Source organism: Pinus tabuliformis, chromosome 9 (genome assembly GCF_031772625.1).
Source record: "Pinus tabuliformis cultivar Carrire ecotype Pingquan chromosome 9, CPIR1, whole genome shotgun sequence".
NCBI classification, from domain to species: domain Eukaryota; kingdom Viridiplantae; phylum Streptophyta; class Pinopsida; order Pinales; family Pinaceae; genus Pinus; species Pinus tabuliformis.
The window spans coordinates 1,880,546,703-1,880,564,715 of record NC_142307.1 but is presented as its reverse complement, the minus strand read 5'-3'; the positions used below and the strand labels follow the sequence as shown (position 1 = coordinate 1,880,564,715).

The 18,013-nt window shown below is 41.3% G+C and overlaps 1 protein-coding gene across 3 annotated transcripts in view; it reads right to left on the bottom strand.

The window, feature by feature from the left end:
* The window catches only part of LOC149156421 (double-strand break repair protein MRE11-like), a 323,361-nt gene that overhangs the window by 135,382 nt on the left and 169,966 nt on the right, over nucleotides 1–18,013 (bottom strand). For 2 of the 3 annotated variants that reach the window (XM_089438149.1, XM_089438148.1), the window contains 2 exons: nucleotides 3,072–3,134; nucleotides 2,884–2,947 (listed from right to left, as the gene is read on the bottom strand). In XM_089438149.1, the coding sequence (XP_089294275.1) occupies nucleotides 2,884–2,947; nucleotides 3,072–3,134 (127 nt within the window). The remainder of the gene's footprint in view (nucleotides 1–2,883; nucleotides 2,948–3,071; nucleotides 3,135–18,013) is intronic. The other variant, XM_089438150.1, reaches the window with a different exon arrangement.

Sequence of the window (18,013 nt, the reverse complement as noted above, 5' to 3'; positions counted from 1 at the left end):
ATGGATGATGCAGGCCCTTCTATATCTGCGCAGTCTCTGCTGCCCTTGCGTAGCTCCCTTTGGCTCTGCTTCTGCCTCTCTCTGCTTCTGCGTTGGTCTCTTGAAACTGTCCCTGCCTCTCTGCCTCCTACTCACTGCCCCTCGCTGCAACTGATCACTGATTCTATCTCTCTCAGCAAACCCCGCTCTAGAGAATAGAATGATTGATCACTCATGTGCGTTCTCCAAGTGACCCTCAAGCCTCCTCTTATACTTTTCTCGTTGACATATCAACGGCCGAGATTAAGTCCCTAATCGACGGCTAAGATTAAATTTGGCTTGATCCATGTCTTTTGGACCATTCTTACACAGTTTTATATTAATTCACATTAATATTTTAATTTCCCTAAGTTTAGACTTAGGGACTCCATTAAAAATATTAATAATTTTAATATCTCCCAAACTCTTTAGAATTTGCCCAAACCCTTTCTGGGTATTGGAGATCTCTTGTGCCCTAACCTCTCCACCAAATTTCGTGGCTAGAGCACATCCGATGCTACCCCAAATCAACACAAAATGGCCCTCCACATCAGCGCATAAGGTGATCAATAAGGACAGCACTCAATGATGTTACAAATGGCATGCAAAAGAGGTGTCCAAGTGTCCATGAACAGCCCCAAAACTGCCTTGGGAGGTGTAACAAATGCATCAATATATGTGAAGTTCCTTGAACAACTTGAACTTCCTTGGGAAATGTGAATGTAACCAAAAATCAGAATGCAATCAGCTCATAAATGAAGGGTATGTCGTGCCACAAACTGTTGTGTTTACAAAAAAATTTAGTATAGGTACCCCAGCCAAAAAGAGTGGTAATACCCCCCCAACCCCCAAACAACAATTTGCATTATGTCATTACAGTAGTTTCTCTTGAGTTTCTTGTCATCACCTGATTCAATTGGGGCAGCATATTCCCATGATTGATCAAGCAGCCTCTTGAATTTGAACTTGGGAGCTATTGACAGTGAAGAATCAGAGATAGGAAACAAAGAAGAATAGGAGATAGTCTAGACTCTAGAGTTGTAGGCCGATGATTCATCTCCGCAAAGTTAACACATAAATCTAAATGAAGTATCAGAAATCTACTTGGCTGTCAATGAAAATGCCTTCTGCAAAATCAGAAATTGAACTTGAAGATGCAGATGGCTTTTCCCTCAAGTCTCCACCTTTTATGCAGTCTCTAGTAGGTCGATAGAATGGATCTCCAAGTTAGACTCCAACCACCAATTGATCTCCAAGCAAGGTAAAAGGCATTACTGGAAAATGCTTCTCTGTGAACAGTGAATATGAAATGCAAAAATGAATGTATAGTGAGTGTTTTTGGGGCATTTAATAGATTTAGGGTTTTGTTGGAGGCCTGCCCCTATTTTTTCCCTCTTAAAACCTCGAGTTTGGATTTTTCTCTGAGGCAAAACCATGGGGTACGTGTTTTCTAAGTTTGGCAACTACATGTGAGTTCAAGCCAGGTTTGGGAAAATTTCCCAAGTTTGAGACACATTTTGACAATAGTGAGTTTTATGGCAATTTATGGGCAGTTAGCTGTTTCAGGAACCACCTTGCTCGACAGATACCTACCAGTTTCACAACACTGAGTCACACCCTTTTAATATGACCTTTCACTTGCATTTATACAAGAGCACTGTCCTTCGTAAAACATCATACTATCAAATTATCAATCTTTTGTTATCACATATCATTGTGCATTCTCATATGCAAGTATATTTTATTCACAGGTGCATAACACCAATGGTCCAAAAGACATGGTACATGAAGAATGGCACCATAGTATGCAACAATCTAAGCCTCTTTGTGCTTACTCTTGTACCATGTTAAAATGGTTTTGTACCTCTCACCATGATTAAAAGCCCTGATGCTCAATTAATTCTTCAAAAACAGTTATGTAAGGTATGTGAGACAACTAGAAAGGTTGAAAATGAATATTCAAAAAATAACATTTGCTCAAACCTATTAACATATCTAAAGTATTGCACAATTCGGGTGAATAAATGAGTGATTCAAAAGTTCTGAATACAACCAAATAGATTCTCTTCATATCTTCAAACCTTTGAAGATCAAATAGGCACATTGTCATGTAAATGATCACATAGTTCTCTAGTATGAAATCAAGATGGAAGCTTTTGACATTTGGCATATCCCTGACCCCAAAGATAAACTCCAACTGATTGCATCCAAAATACTAACATTTAGGAAACCATTTCCAGATTTAAATACTCTGAAAAACTCCTCATTATTCGTGTTGTCTTGCTTGAATGCAAACATGGTATTGCTTAGCCTATCCTCTAGAATCCCTTTCAGACTTATTGTTCCTATAAGTTGATTTCACAAGCCTAATACATGTGCTCCAACATTTATGAAGCCTGCAGTAATGACATTTGCAAGCTACTTTATTTATGAAACTTGAACAAGTAATGAATTTTTCTCAATCAAGAAGCAATGAGACTATGTGAGAGATTGATCCTAAGAGTATGATGATCTACATCTCATCCACATGACACTGGAAAGAACACCTACAAAGATTCTTCATGGCTATGATCCTGAGATAGTGGTTAGCATATCCACATTTCACGGGAAAAATAAAAGGTGCTGAAGCTTATCAACCCAATCAATCTGTGGTGAAATATTCTCCACAATATCAAATAAAGGTTACGTTTAAATAAAAAATAAATGAAAAAGGACAATAAAAATGGGAAAGAGAACAATAGAAGTCAGTATAATGAAAAACAATATGACACTGCCACAAGGCTCAATAATGAGTCATATGCATCAATTGTTCAAAAATTAATATCTAAATATTTCGGCATTTAAATCGATAATATAAAACCTTACCGTCCATGGATTGCTGCCTTCTTGTGGCCTTTGAAAAGAGAAGAATGTCGTGTGGATTTGCAACCTGTCCAATGGTCATATCCATTTTATCAAGATTATTGACAAAATAAAGATTTCATTTGAATAATTACTTTAAAAAGCAATGGTTCCTTCTGGTATTTAACCCCACAATAGAACATGATCCAAACCTTTCCAACAAATTTTTGACCAAATCTTTGAGGATTTATAGTTGTGAAGCCTGTATAGTCTACCTACAAAATCAAGATTAGAGACATAAGGAGAAAGCAAGTCTACTTTGCAACAAACAGTACTCTCATCTTAGTATTAGCTAAATTATCCAGCTCCTTGTCACCAATTTCCCAAAAGGATTAGCACATCAAATCAGGAAAAAACTGGCATTGTAAAGGGCAGGGAACAAGTGAACTGAAAAACTAAGGTTTATAAACATAGTATTAACACAAGGATTCATGAAACAAAAATTCAATCTATCATAATTTTTCTACGAAGTAACATATGCAGCATTTTCAAATAAGAAATCTATGTGCATCATTTGTCCATAAATATCTTCACTCTTATATAAAGAATTCTTCCGTCAATTATATCAACATGCCAACATAAAACCTTCAGGATTTCAAGGCAAGCATTCAGCATAAGAGCAAAAAAGAGTGGGAGATCTGCTCCTCAAAGTTGCATTTCATATTACTCAATAATAAATTATCCCAAAAGAATGAACAGGAGATAAAGACAAATCTTCAGCTTCTGTGAATAGACTAACTTTACCAAACGTATTTTTCCTCACCAGTGGCACTAAAACTAATGTAGTACTAAAAAAGATTCTGCAAATGGAAAACAATGTATTTATAGTGCTCAGCACTCCCTCCCTTGTTGGAGGAAACTATTTTGATTGCTGCCAAAGATAGGGAAATCCCTCAAATGGAAAGTTCCCTTTCCAGCCAAGTATATAACAGTTTGTTGTTTCAAGAAGTTTCAGTCTTGGTATAGAGCAATGCATCTTCAGAAAATCAAGTGACATAATTTACAAAACTTGACCTAAGATTTCCCTCTCAACTGTAGAAATTTCTGTTTTCCCACCCCGGTTTTCAGTTTCACCTTATTTCTCCCATATAGTTAAATACCCATTCCCATATCCATACATTTAACACTGAAAAAATAAATTTTCGCTGAAAACACAAATTCTGGAAATTTTACAGAATGCTGGAAAATGCAGAAATAAAATTCAGCAGTTACAAACAGCCATTAAAACACATTTAAACACAGAGATTTTTGGTCAAGATGACCCTGGAAAAACCCCCTACAACTCTTGGGGAAAACCAGTTCGAGAGCTCTTCTTTATTTCTGAAAATTGCCTTTTTACAATGAGAAATATTCAACAAAAAATCAGCAAGCAAATTTACAACTTATCTCTTTTCCCGTGCCTCACAGCAATCTGGAAATTACAGCAAACAGGACAGCAATCAATGTTGTACGGCCTCCTCGACTTTTGTGCCCACTTTCAGCATTAAATGTTGTTGTACTGCCAACATTAAATGCGATGTACGGACTGTAATAACTGCATTGTACGGCCTGAAATAAATGCGTTGTACGACCCTCGTTTTGCGTGCAAAAAAACCAACAAACTGCTCCTCGATTTTTGTGCAAACCACTCCTCGAAAATCGGGCCAAAAACTGCCTTTCACTGTGTGTTGAATCAGCTGTACAAATCTGCTCAACTGCTGCCTTGGAATGGGTGCCAAGCTGTTGTCTTCTTCTCCTCCCTGCTCAGAAATCTCTCTTGCTCTCTTGCTCTACTTCTCCCAATCTGCTCATGAAAGAATGAATGACCTTTTCCTCCTTTTCCTCCTTTAATTCAACCCTAAGTGACTTTTGGGTGATCCCTAAATCCAATGGCTGAAATAGATTGAGATCTAGGGCTGAGATTAAATGCACATTTAAATCTCACTTTCTATTTTTTAATTCACCCCACTTTAATAAAGACCCACTTAGTCATTTATTTTCAAAGTCACTTTTCCTTTTTAATTTTTCATTGACTTTATAAAAGTCACTTTAAAATTAGGCTTTAGTAACTTTATCACTTAAAGTCACTTTTAAATTAGATTTGATTTTATAAAAATTATAAAGTCACTTTAGGAGAAAAATTAAATTCTTTTGGACACTTCTCCCTAGGCCAAAGATCAAAGCCTTAGGGAACCACCTGTCCTTCGGTACCAAATTTCAACACTCCCTCTTACCGAGGAAGGTGTTCCTCACCACACCCATCTTGTTCCTGAAGTAGTCATGTTTGCCCCGTGGTAAGGCTTTGGTAAGAATATCTGCAACCTGCTCATCAGTGGGAATATACTCAAGCTTCACAGCGCCCTTTTGAACACAGTCTCTGATGAAATGATAATTGATCCCGATATGCTTTGACCTGTCATGAAATACTGGATTCTCCGTGAGTTTAATGCAACTCTGATTATCACAGTAAATCACTGAAGGTCTCAACGGCTGACCAAATAAGCCAAACAACATCTTGCAAAGCCAGATGGCCTCACAACTAGCTAGACTGGCTGCCATATACTCTGCTTTCGCTGAATTCAATGCTACTGACTGCTGCTTCCGGCTGAACCATGACACTACTGCCGAACCCAACCCAAAACAGCACCCTGAAGTGCTCTTCCTATCAGAAGCACAACCTGCCCAATCAGAATCAGTGTAACCTGCCAATCTCACTCCATCCCCCTGCCTATAGTCCAGACCATAATCCACTGTCCCGTGCAAGTATCACAAAATGTGTTTTGCAGCCACCCAGTGAACCTTCCTAGGGTCACACTTAAACTGACTCATCGTGTTGACTGCAAAACAAATATCTGGTCTAGTGTTGACCAAATACATCAAGGAACCAATCAGCTGCCTGTACAATGTGGGATCCACCAACTCAGAATCCGAAGCATGAAGCTTCTTCCAGTTGGTGATCATCGGTGTCGACATGGGTCTACAATCCTCCATGTGGAATCTGCCAAGGATGTCCACAATATACTTCCCCTGCCCTAGAAAGAAATGCCCCTCCTCCTGCCACACCTCCAAACCCAAAAAGTAATGCATCAAGCCGATGTCCTTCATCTCAAACTCCGCCGCAAGATCTCTCTTGCAGTGCTCTATGAGTCTCTCTGCACCTGTAATGACCAAGTCATCCACATACAGCACCAAAATGAGAGGCTCCTCACCTATCACAATAAAGTAAAGGTTCGGATCTGCCTCACTCTTTGTGAAACCCAACCCCTGCAAGTATGTATCTATCCTGGAGTACCAAGCTCTAGGAGCTTGCTTCAGGCCATAAATGGTCTTCTTCAGTCTGCACACATGGGACTCCTTCCCATGCACCTCAAAGCCCTGTGGCTGCTCAATGTACACCTGCTCCTGTATGAAGCCATTGAGAAATGTAGTCTTCACATCCATCTGGTGGATCTTCCAACCCATCTCTGCTGCTATCCATATAATGGAGCAGATCGAAGTATATCGAGCCACGAGAGCGAAGGTCTCTCATAATCAACTCCCTCTACCTGGGAGAACCCTCTAGCCACAAACCTCGCATTGAATTTCTCAATGCTGCCATCTGCAGCATGCTTTACCTTGTAAAGCCATCTGGAAGTAACCACGGATTTGCCCTCAGGCCTCGGCACCACCTCCCAAACATCATTCTTCATGATAGAAGAATACTCCTCCTGCATGGCCTCTCTCCAAACCTGCTGGCTAGCTGCCTCCTCATAGCTAGAAGGCTCAAAGTCAAGGATGTTGGTAACCATTGCCATATAGCTACAAAACCTCTCAGGTGGTCTACTCTCTCTGACCGGCCTCTTCGGCTCAGCAACAAATGTGGCATCTCTCAAGGTGTCCTGAAGCCACTTGGGCTTCCTCTTCCCTGACTGCACTTCTCCCATAGGAGAATGAAACTCCTCCTCCCCATCATCATCAGGAGCTTGAACTCCTGACTGTCTGTCTGCTGTCCTCCTGCCTGCACCTGAACCTGTAGAAGCTGAGGTACCGTGTGAACTGTCCATCAGTGGACTCCTTAGTGAACTGCTCTGTGAACTGCTCTGTGAACTGCTCTGTATGCTGCCCGAAGCACCACACCTCTGGCTCGGTGAGCCACTGCTCACTGACGGACCTGATATCCTCATAGATGTACCTCTTGATCCCTGCCCACTGGATCCCTGCGACTGAATCAACTGTTGTTGAGGGTCTGGCTGATCCAGATACTCTAACTCCTGTGATCTCCTAAAGGCCTTGTCCTCCTCGAACTTCACATCCCGTCTGACAACAACTCTCCTTTGTGCAGGAATGTAAATCCGAAAGGCCTTTGAGGTCTCACTGTAGCCAACAAAGATACCCTTCCTGCGGTGGGCTCTAGTTTGGTCCTCTTCTCCTTGGGTATGTAGGAGTATGTAATGCATCCAAAGATACGAAGATGACCAATATCAGGCTTCTTCCCAGAAAAAGTCTCCTCCGGAGTCATGTGCCCCAAGGCACGATGCGAACTCCTGTTCTACAAGTAAACAGCTGTGTTGCAGACCTCTGCCCACAAGAACAATGGCAACCCCTGATCATGTAACATGGCTTTGGCAACCCCTATGATGGATCTGTTCTTCCTCTCCGCAACCCCGTTCTGCTGGGGGTTGTAAGGAACAGTGAACTCCCTCCTAATGCCTGCCTCCGCACAATAGTCAACAAACTCTCCAAGGGTGTACTCTCCCCCATTGTCCAACCTCAGGGACTTGATCTTCCGACCTGTCTGTGTCTCCACAAGAGCTCTAAACTCCTGAAGCCGCTTGAAGACCTCACTCTTGGTCTTCAAGAAATAAATCCAAGTCCTCCTGGAGTGATCATCAATGAATAAAACATAGTACTCATATCCACTCAAGGAAACATGAGACATCCGACCGCTCACATCAGAATGAATCAAATCAAGTATCCCAGTCGCTCTGTTGTCACTGCTGGGAAAAGGGGATTTGGCAAACTTGCCCATCGCACATCCTCTGCAAGTATCAAAGTGATCAGTGCTGAAATCTGGCACACCTGTAGTGATCTCCCGCAAGGTCCTCAAGGCTCCATGATACATATGTCCCATCCTGCGGTGCCAAATCTCACACAGCTCAGAACTGCTAGCTCTGCTGTCGGTACTACTGCTCAATGCCACAAGGGACTGGAATGCAAACTTGTACACCTTTGCATGGCGTACACCTATCACTCTAGCTGAATCAGCTAGAGTGCCCCTGGGATACATCAACACCTGTCCTCCCCTAAACAGTACCTCATATCCTCTGTCCTCCAAAGCTGAGACGGATATGAGGTTCTTTCTCATCCCTGGCACATAAAGAACGTCTGACACCTTCAAGGGAGGTTTGGACTCCCACTGCTCTGACAACTCTGTCATCACCGAGTACTACCTCAATATCAGTGTCACTCTCTGAAAGCTCTGAGAAGTACTCCCGGACTCCTGTCATGTGACGTGAAGCCCCACTGTCCACATACCAGATACCTGAAGAAGCTCCGCTAATCGAGGGAAAAGCATGCTCCCTCTGAACCTGTGTGGCAAGTGATCCTGCACTAGGGGACTCATACGCAGTGAACCCAAACTCTCGGTCAAAACGAACTGCAAAGTCCTCAACCTCTGCTGAAGCTGCCACGTTCTGGTTTTTCCCCTTCTTCTTCTTCTTCTCCGGACACACAACTGCATAGTGTCCGATCTTTTGACAATTCCAACACTTCACCTTGGAATAGTCCTTCTGTGTGTCACCCTGTTTACCTTTACCTTTGCCTTTGCCCCCACCATTGCTTATGGAAGCCTGCTTCTTCCCTTTGCCTTTCTTGCCTCCTGTCGACAGTGCTACATCCTCATCCTGCTCAACTGGGTTGGCTGCCCCAAGCTGACCTTTCCTGATCTCTGTCTGAATGCAATCATCCCAAAACCTCTCCCATGTGGGAAGGGTCTCACGTGCACAAACCCCATCAGCGAAGTTCATCCATGAACGGGGGAGGCCATTCATTGCAATCCACACCAACTCAGTGGGTTGAATGGCCTCTCCAATTGCTACCAACTCATCTCCCACATTAGTAATCTTTGTGAGATATCCAGTTGCACTACCATTACCCATCTTAATGTTCTTCAGCTTCTCCTTCAGGACCATTTTCCGGTTCTCATCGGTACTCTGGTAGAGATTGGATAATGCTGTCCACATCTCATGGGCATTTCTCTTTCCTCTCACATGAGGAATGCAATGGTCTTTGACTCCGTCTAGAATTAGCCTCTTACCCTTGTTGTTCTTTTTATAATACTCAACCAACTGAGTAGCATCAGTAGGCACAACAACAGGGTTCTGTGTGGTATGCACCATGATATCCCAGAGTTCTACCTCCTCAAAGATACTTTGCATTCTCTCCTTCCAAACACTGTAATTTGTATGCCTGTCCAACCTATCCTCCACCTTCAATCCCAATGACATCCTGCTGTCCTAAAACTGAAAAATAGCACTGCTGTAGTAAAGATAAAACTGTTGTTTGTGAAAAATCAGCTTGCTGGAATTTTCTGAGTGAAAAATCAGCAGCTGTAATTTTTTCTCCTTGCTGTCCCAAACTGCACTTTAGCACTCAAGCTCTGATACCATGTAGAAATTTCTGTTTTCCCACCCCGGTTTTCAGTTTCACCTTATTTCTCCCATATAGTTAAATGCCCATTCCCATATCCATACATTTAACACTGAAAAAATAATTTTTTGTTGAAAACACAAATTCTGGAAATTTTACAGAATGCTGGAAAATGCAGAAATAAAATTCAACAGTTACAAACAGACATTAAAACACATTTAAACACAGATATTTTTGGTCAAGGTGACCCTGGAAAAACCCCCTACAACTCTTGGGGAAAACCAGTTCGAGAGCTCTTCTTTATTTCTGAAAATTGCCTTTTTACAGTGAGAAATATTCAGCAAAAAATCAGCAAGCAAATTTACAACTTATCTCTTTTCCCGTGCCTCACAGCAATCTGGAAATTACAGCAAACATGACAGCGATAAATGTTGTATGGCCTCCTCGACTTTCGTGCCCACTTTTAGCATTAAATGTTGTTGTACGGCCGGCATTAAATGCGTTGTACGGACTGCAATAAATGTGTTGTACGACCTGCAATAAATGCGATGTACGGCCTTCGTTTTGCATGCAGAAAAACCAGCAAACTGCTCCTCGATTTTTGTGCAAACCACTCCTCGGAAATCGTTCCAAAATCTTCCTTTCACTGTGTGCTGAATCAACTGTACAAATCTGCTCAACTGCTGCCTTGGAATGTGTGCCACGCTGTTGTCTCCTTCTCCTCCCTGCTCAAAAATCTCTCTTGCTCTCTTGCTCTCCTTCTCCCAATCTGCTCATGGAAGAATGAATGACATTTTCCTCCTTTAATCCAACCCTAAGTGACTTTTGGGTGATCCCTAAATCCAATGGCTGAAATAGATTGAAATCTAGGGCTGAGATTAAATGCACATTTAAATCTCACTTTCTATTTTTTAGTTCACCCCACTTTAATAAAGACCCACTTAGTCATTTATTTCCAAAGTCACTTTTCCTTTCTAATTTTTCATTGACTTTATAAAAGTCACTTTAAAATTAGACTTTAGTAACTTTATCACTTAAAGTCACTTTTAAATTAGATTTGACTTTATAAAAATTATAAAGTCACTTTAGGAGAAAAATTAAATTCTTTTGGACACTTTTTCCTAGGCCAAAGATCAAAGCCTTAGGGAACCACCTGTCCTTCGGTACCAAATTTCAACATCAACATGAACAGGTAATTGCTATGATATCAATGTCAATAAACTTTCCATTGAATAGAATAACAGCTAGGGGAGGATAAACAACAGCAAAGACTTCAGCAATTCCAAATACTGAAAACCAAAAACATGGGGCCAAGGCCTATGTCAGCATCCACCGACAACATGAATTACAACTGCACCCAACAGCTTGGGAATAAATTTCTCGAGGCCAATTCCTAGGAGGGTTCAATCTCATTGAAACTATTTTTCCCTGAAAGAGACCTGGTCAAGAAATTCTATATTCACAAAGGGAACTTGTTCTCAAACTTTACCCCAGGAAGAAAAATCCTAACCTCAACAAAAAAGCCTATAGGTACAACAAGAATACTACCCACTATCAACATAGTAGCCTGTGAAAATTCCTTAAACCCGGGAATCCCTACTGCAACAACTGATGACATTTCTCCTACTTGTTAGATTTACATGAACAAGTTTTTTGCAGTTTCCTATGGCCAACGCCGAAATACATACACTGTAGCCTACACCAATTAAATAATATGGCGAAACAAGAAACTGAACAATAGAGAAAGATACACACAAATGACACAGTTATTTTTGGACAAATGTCCCTGGAAAAACCATATGCCGAAAACAGGTGCTGCAAATCTCAGGGTTTTTATTATTAAGTATAAATATTTCTGAATACAACTTCTGGATGCCTTCCTCGCAATCTAGTTACAAAGAATATCACTCAGCAGAAGAAATTAGTGAGATTATCTCACTCTACACTGCAAGTCCCAGCTGATCCGGCAGTTGAACCAACGAATCCCTGGCTACTTCTGTGTGGACCCTGCGTCAACCTCTAAGGCACTGCGTCAACCTCTAAGGCATTGTGTCGCCTCTACTGGGAATCGATTTGCCTTCTGGAGTTGATTCTAGCCCTCCCGGCTCAGAATTGTCAACCTCCTTAGTAAATTCGGACTTCTGCATGGAAGGCTTCTATGTTGCTCTACGTGGGGCCTGCGTGAGCCCTTCCTTGCTCTACGTCACCCTCTTTGGCCTTTGTGTTGCCTCCTCTATGTGTCTCTGCCTCTCTATTGAGTATTCTTGGCTTCGGAGAAGATCCTCCAGCCAAAATTCCCTCTGCCCCTCTCTACGAGATCACTACAAATCAATGCATTGTGTCTAGCTTCAGCAATTCGATCTGACTAATTAATTTTGTGCATGTCTTCCAAATGGCCCTCAACCCTCCTTAAATAATCTTCTTGTTGACATTCAACGGCCCAGATTAGAAGCTAATCAATGGCTAAGATCATTTCTGCTTGATCCTCGTCTTCTTCTAGAAGCTCCACCCACAATTAGATTAATACCCATTAATTATGTAAATTTCCTAAGTTTAGACTTCGAGTCACATTAAAAATAATTAATTATTTTAATAAAACTGTCTCCGGGTGGAATTTCCCAAAACGCTTTTTGGGTTCTTTGGAATACATGTGCCCAAGTCGCCCTACAAAATTTGAAACTTAGAGCACATCTGATGCTATCAGAAATCAACACTCCCTCTTAGCGAGGAATGTGCTTTAGCAATGCCTCCCACTGAAGCATCACCCTGACTTCATAACATCGTCCTCTGCGTTGCTGATGTTTGACATGTTGTCCACTAACCACTACGTTGTTGTTGCAACTATACTGCTGCTAACACTGACATTGTCAACACTACATCCGTACTACAGCTCCCTCTGAATATTTGCATCCATGTTGTCGCTGGCACTATCACTGCCAACTGCCCCTACAATGAAAATTGTTGCTATTACTGCATCAGCAACGAAAAAACATCCCAAATTACAAAACAAGGTGTTCAACATAGATGCATCTCGATGTTGAAGATCTGACTGTTGCTAGTCCCACGCTATCCCTCTGAAGCCACTGCATTGTTACAGCTACTACACTGTTGCAACTCTGTGCTATGTTGCTCAGACTTGGCGTTCTAGCCATTGTATCTGTCGCTCCAACACTCCTCTGCACCATCTGACACTTAGTCCATCCTGCTACTCCTGATATGGTCTCCCGTAGTAACGTAATGGTCCGACAGGTGGGCTCCTCAGGTATCTTATCCATTTGTAGCTCTTTCGAACTACAAAGCTAAATCAGCCCACCTCCCTCCTGGAGGTATCTCAACTGTCATGGCGAACTCCTCCTCGATCTTTGCGGGTGCAGCCTTTGGATCATGCTTCTCATCTTTGTGATCCATTTCACCACACTTGAAGCATTTGATCTTCGAGATGTCCTTCTTCTGCCTCCGTTGCCCCTTGGATGCAAGGGCTACATTTTCTTCCTCCTCCTTGGGCTTCGACCCACTGTTGTTGCTTCCGTCAAGCTTACACTTGACCAAGTCTCTCCTTAACTCCAATTGCTTAGGAGTTGCCCACATATCATCCCAATTTGGCAAAGTTGCCCTACCCAAGATACTCTGGACAAAGACTTCCCACTCATCTAAGACAGAATTGAGGGCTAGTCTAACCAACTCAAACCCTTGAGGTGTAGACCCCACAATTTCTAACTCATCCCGGGTCTCCTGAAGCTCCGTGAGCAACGGATCTATGCGCTCCCCCTTCTGCATTTGTGCAGATCTCAATTTCTGTTGTAAGTACATCTTTCGCTACTCAGAAGATCTCTTATACAACGTAGACAATGCATCCCACATCTCCTTAGCAGTCCCTCTGCTAGCAATGTGACAGACTACATGATCCTTCACTCCATCAAGAATCATTCTCTTTACCTTCGCCATTTCTTCTTCAGCAGATCTTGATCTATCGGCATAGCGACCACACTGTCGACATAGGTCTTGCGAGAATGCTCATCTAGAAGGAATGACATCCTTGCCTTCCAGATGACGTAGTTAGATGCTCCATCCAACCTGTCCTAATCTCTCAGCCCACTGGTAGCCATTTCTGCCACAAAAATGTCAAATTGCTCCTCTATACTCTTGTTGCTACTACTCAGCCAATAAGAAAACAGACTTCTTGGCGGGAAGTCTACTGAGGAAAAATTCCCTCATTGTGCTTCTCTTCTCTCTTCTCATGTCTTTCTGCCCAACACAACGAACTCCAAAAAAAATTTGTCCCACCAGCTCTTCCTCACGGTGAGACTCACCGTTGCTCCCTCTGCCACGGCAAGTTTTCGATCTGGAAACCCTTCCTCTCTGTCGACTCAATCTGAGAGAAACTACCTCGAAAATTCAGCCCTCCGGCTTGGACTGCCCAAATCCCTCTGGGGATTAGAACTGCTGCCTCCTGCATCTATTTTGATCTCCTTTTCTGCTTAGCGTTGGATTCTTTTGCACTGTTCTTCTAGTCTCACCCGCACTGCTCTGATAGCATGTGAAATTTCCTTAATCCCGGGAATCCCTACTGTAGCAACTAATGATATTTCTCCTACTTGTTAGATTTACATGAACAAGTTATTTGCAGTTTCCTACGGCAAACATCGAAATACATACACTGTAGCCTACACCAATTAAATAATGTCAAAACAAGAAACTTAACAATAGAGAAAGATACACATAAATGACAGTGATTTTTGGACAAATGTCCTCGGAAAAACCCAATGCGGGAAAACCAGTGAAGCAGATCTGAGGGTTTTTATTATTACGCTGAAGTATTTCTGAATACAACTTCTGGATGCCTTCCCGGCAATCTAGTTACAGAGAATATCACTCGGCAGAAGAAATTAGTGAGATTACCTCACTCTACACTGCAAGTCTCGGCTGATCCGACAACTGAACCAACAAGTCCACGGCTACTTTTGCGTTGCCCCTGCATGGGCCCTGCGTCAACCTCTGTTGGGAATCGATTTTCCTTCTAGAGCTGATTCCATCCCTCCCAGCTCAGAAATGTCAGCCTCCTCAATAAATTTGGACTTCTGTGTAGAAGGATTCTACGTTGCTCTATGTGGGGCCTGCGTGAGTCCTTCTTGGCTCTGCGTCACCCTCTCTGGCCTCTGCATTGCCTCTTCTGTGTCTCTCTACCTCTCTGATGAGTATTCTCGGCTTTGAAGAAGATCCTACAGCCAAAACTCCCTCTGCCCCTCTCCGCATGATCACTACAAATCACTACATTGCCTCTAGCTTCAGCAATTCGATTTGACTGATCAATTTTGTGTGCGTCTTCCAAATGACCCTCAAGCCTCCTTAAATAATCTTCTCGTTGACATTCAATGGCTAAGATCATTTATGCTTGATCCTTGCCTTCTAGAAGTTACACCCACAGTTAGATTAATACCCATTAATTATTTTAATTTCCTAACTTTAGACTTAGGTCCCATTAAAAATAATTAATTATTTTAATAAAATTATCTCCGGGTGGAATTTCCCAAACGCTTTATGGGTTCTTTGGCATACATGTGCCCAAGCCTCCCTGCAAAATTTGAGGACTGTGCCAATCATGCTCCCCTAGACGTGTGATGATGACTGTCAGATGCCTACTAGGAAATCAGGGTGATATAGTCAACGTTGTCAACCTTGAGGTTCATGAATGGTTAAATCAGTATAGCTGATGCCATGGCATATTCCAGTAGAATGCGTATAGGATGGGAGCAGAAGAAATTAGGAAGGATAGGGTGATTCTAGAATAGTTTGGGAGCTTGGTTGGAGCAAAGCATGATTAATAAGATTGTAAAACTATATATATTCGAAACACAAATTTTAGAAATAACCACACATTAAAAAAACATTCAATCACAAAATATAATCCTTACATGATTACACTAACTGCTAAAATAATCATTGATATACTATATAAACCTTAACTCGGAACAAGGTCTTCTGAAAGAGGGGTGTATGTAATGACCACCTCGAGCTATAGGGAACATAGAAATATTATCATGCATACAAGACATGCATATGATAGCTACATATACATATATCACGTGCATTGCACTAGTATGCGTACTAACTAGAGCTGCGGGGGAGTGGCTCCTCCCCCTCTCCCCCGCTCCCCTCCCTAGTTTTTCGGGAGCGTTTGTCTTTTTTGCAAAAAAAAATTGCAGTAATATTCTAAATGCAATTTTTTTTCAAAGAAACAAATAAATTTTGAGTGGGGCAGCCTAATGATCAAGCCTACAGCCCTAGTATTGATATGTTATTCATGGTAATGTTAAATTCTTAAAGTAAAAGTGACACTCTCCTTAATCTTCATTTTCATCATTTTACTTAAATTTTTAACATTACCATGAAATGACTCGGGATGTTTGAGAGTGGTTCCAACCTCATTGGATTTCATATGGAAAAAGTAAAATTTTAGATTTCATTCAAAATCCAGTAGACTTATTAGTTTTTAAAGATTTGAGGATTGGGGAGATTGCAATGTTTCCATTGGATTTTGTCATGTATTAGGGTATGGGACTCGTATTTAATCAAGAGCACCAATTCCTCTATGTACCTTGATGTTAGTGACATTGGTTGTCGAACTCCTCTATCATGACCCTCCTAAAAATGTACACATCACTCAAACAAAATATTGACTTGACATCCAAAGGTAATAACAAAGATACCTCTGGATATTAATGCTTAGAGGGTGATATTAATGACAAAGATCTTGATTTTCCAACAAGACTAAAAAATTAGACATTTCTCGTGGCAGCAAGAGGCCCAAGCATTAGCAATAAATAATAGATTTAATTGTCTTTTCTAGTTTCTAGTAGTTTTTATAACTATTGACTATTTCATATTTATTATGATATTTTTTGTAAACAATATATGACAATTTAAGTTTGAAGTTTGAAGTTGCCAATTATAACTCAATAGTAATGAATTATGACTATCATGCTTCGTGAAAGTTGAAAGTTGAAAGTTGTTTCTGTTAGAGTCGGTCTTGTAGCCCTCCATCAGCGATCAAAGCTCTTTGCATTTGCATAAGTAGGTGTCTCATCAGTGTCAATTTTTGCATCCCATTAGGCATGCCATAACCCTGATGGAGGAGCTGGTGTTTTTGTCCCCCTCTTGGCATTGCTGGATCAAGTCATTTCAGTCCTTAGTCACTTTCAAGCTTGTCTTGTCTTGTCTTGAGGTCAAATTCCTAGGTCTAGGGTTTTGGTCAAGTTTGTTTACAAGGTCATGTCTCTGAAGGTCAATAAGTGCTCAGCAAGCCAGAGGGATGATTTTAAAGGTGTTTCTTCGCAAATTTCTATCTTGTACAGTTAATTTTCACTTTGGATTTAAAAATCTTGTTTTTAAAGCCAAGGTCATTTTTCAAATTTTTGTAAAAAGTGATGAAATTTCAAAAAGCTTCCCAGGACAGCATGTAACCCTGGCTCCCTTGCCGAGATCCCTCAGATGATATCCCTGCAAAAAGTATCGAGCAAAAGCATTAAATGAGTCAATTTCAGGACAAAGGAAACCAAAATGGTCAATTTTATAAAGTGTCAAAGAAAAACATTATAAAGTGGGTTTGGGCATGAAATTATTTCAAAACAAAATTATAAAAGCCCAATCTCCCTCCATTTACCCTCATTGTGCATCTAACTCACTTGCAAGAGAGATTGGGCGAGGGTTTGAGCGAAATTGTGAGCTTGACAGGCGCGCGACCCGTCGAGCCCATTCCAACAGTGTTATTTTATAACGGGCGCGACCCGTCAGTGGCGCGCGACCCGTTGGGTGAGGCGCGCGACCCGTCAGCGCCCTCCTTACCAAATCACCTGCAAATTCATCCAAGGAGCCAACAAAATTGCTAAATTGCCTAAGGTAGGCCCTCCAACTTACAAATTGTTGTTTGTTATGGTTAAAGACATCATGAATACATGTTTTAAAGATCTCATTGTGCAAGAGAAAAAGCTCTATATGGTTGTGGTTTAAAATTGTAAAATATGCCTAGGGTTTTATGTTGTTTTAAGGTTTTTCCCTTGTAAATCATTTTTCCCATTTCCCATGTCATTTTCCTTGTCTTTCTATATAAATTTCCCTTTTAAATTTGTAAAGAAAACCTAAACCCTACCCCTTTCCCTAAAAAATGAAAAATCAAGCCCTAATCCTACCTCTCATAATACCCATGTAAACAATGTATATAATGATGCATATGCAATGATTTTTGCAATGTTTTTCCCTTAAATCCCTGTTTTATATATTTAATCCCATTTTCCTTTTAAAGTGTCCTTCCCCTAACATTCCCCTCATGCTCCTTGTCCCCCTTGAAACAACATATAAATCAGCATTTTACAAGGCAGAAACAACAGTACATTTTGGCCACTTTGCTCCTTAAACAATGTCAGAAACTGAAACCTATGAGCAGAGTGATGACCAGGCATCAGCTTCAGAGATTGAGGTACAGAGGAGGCCT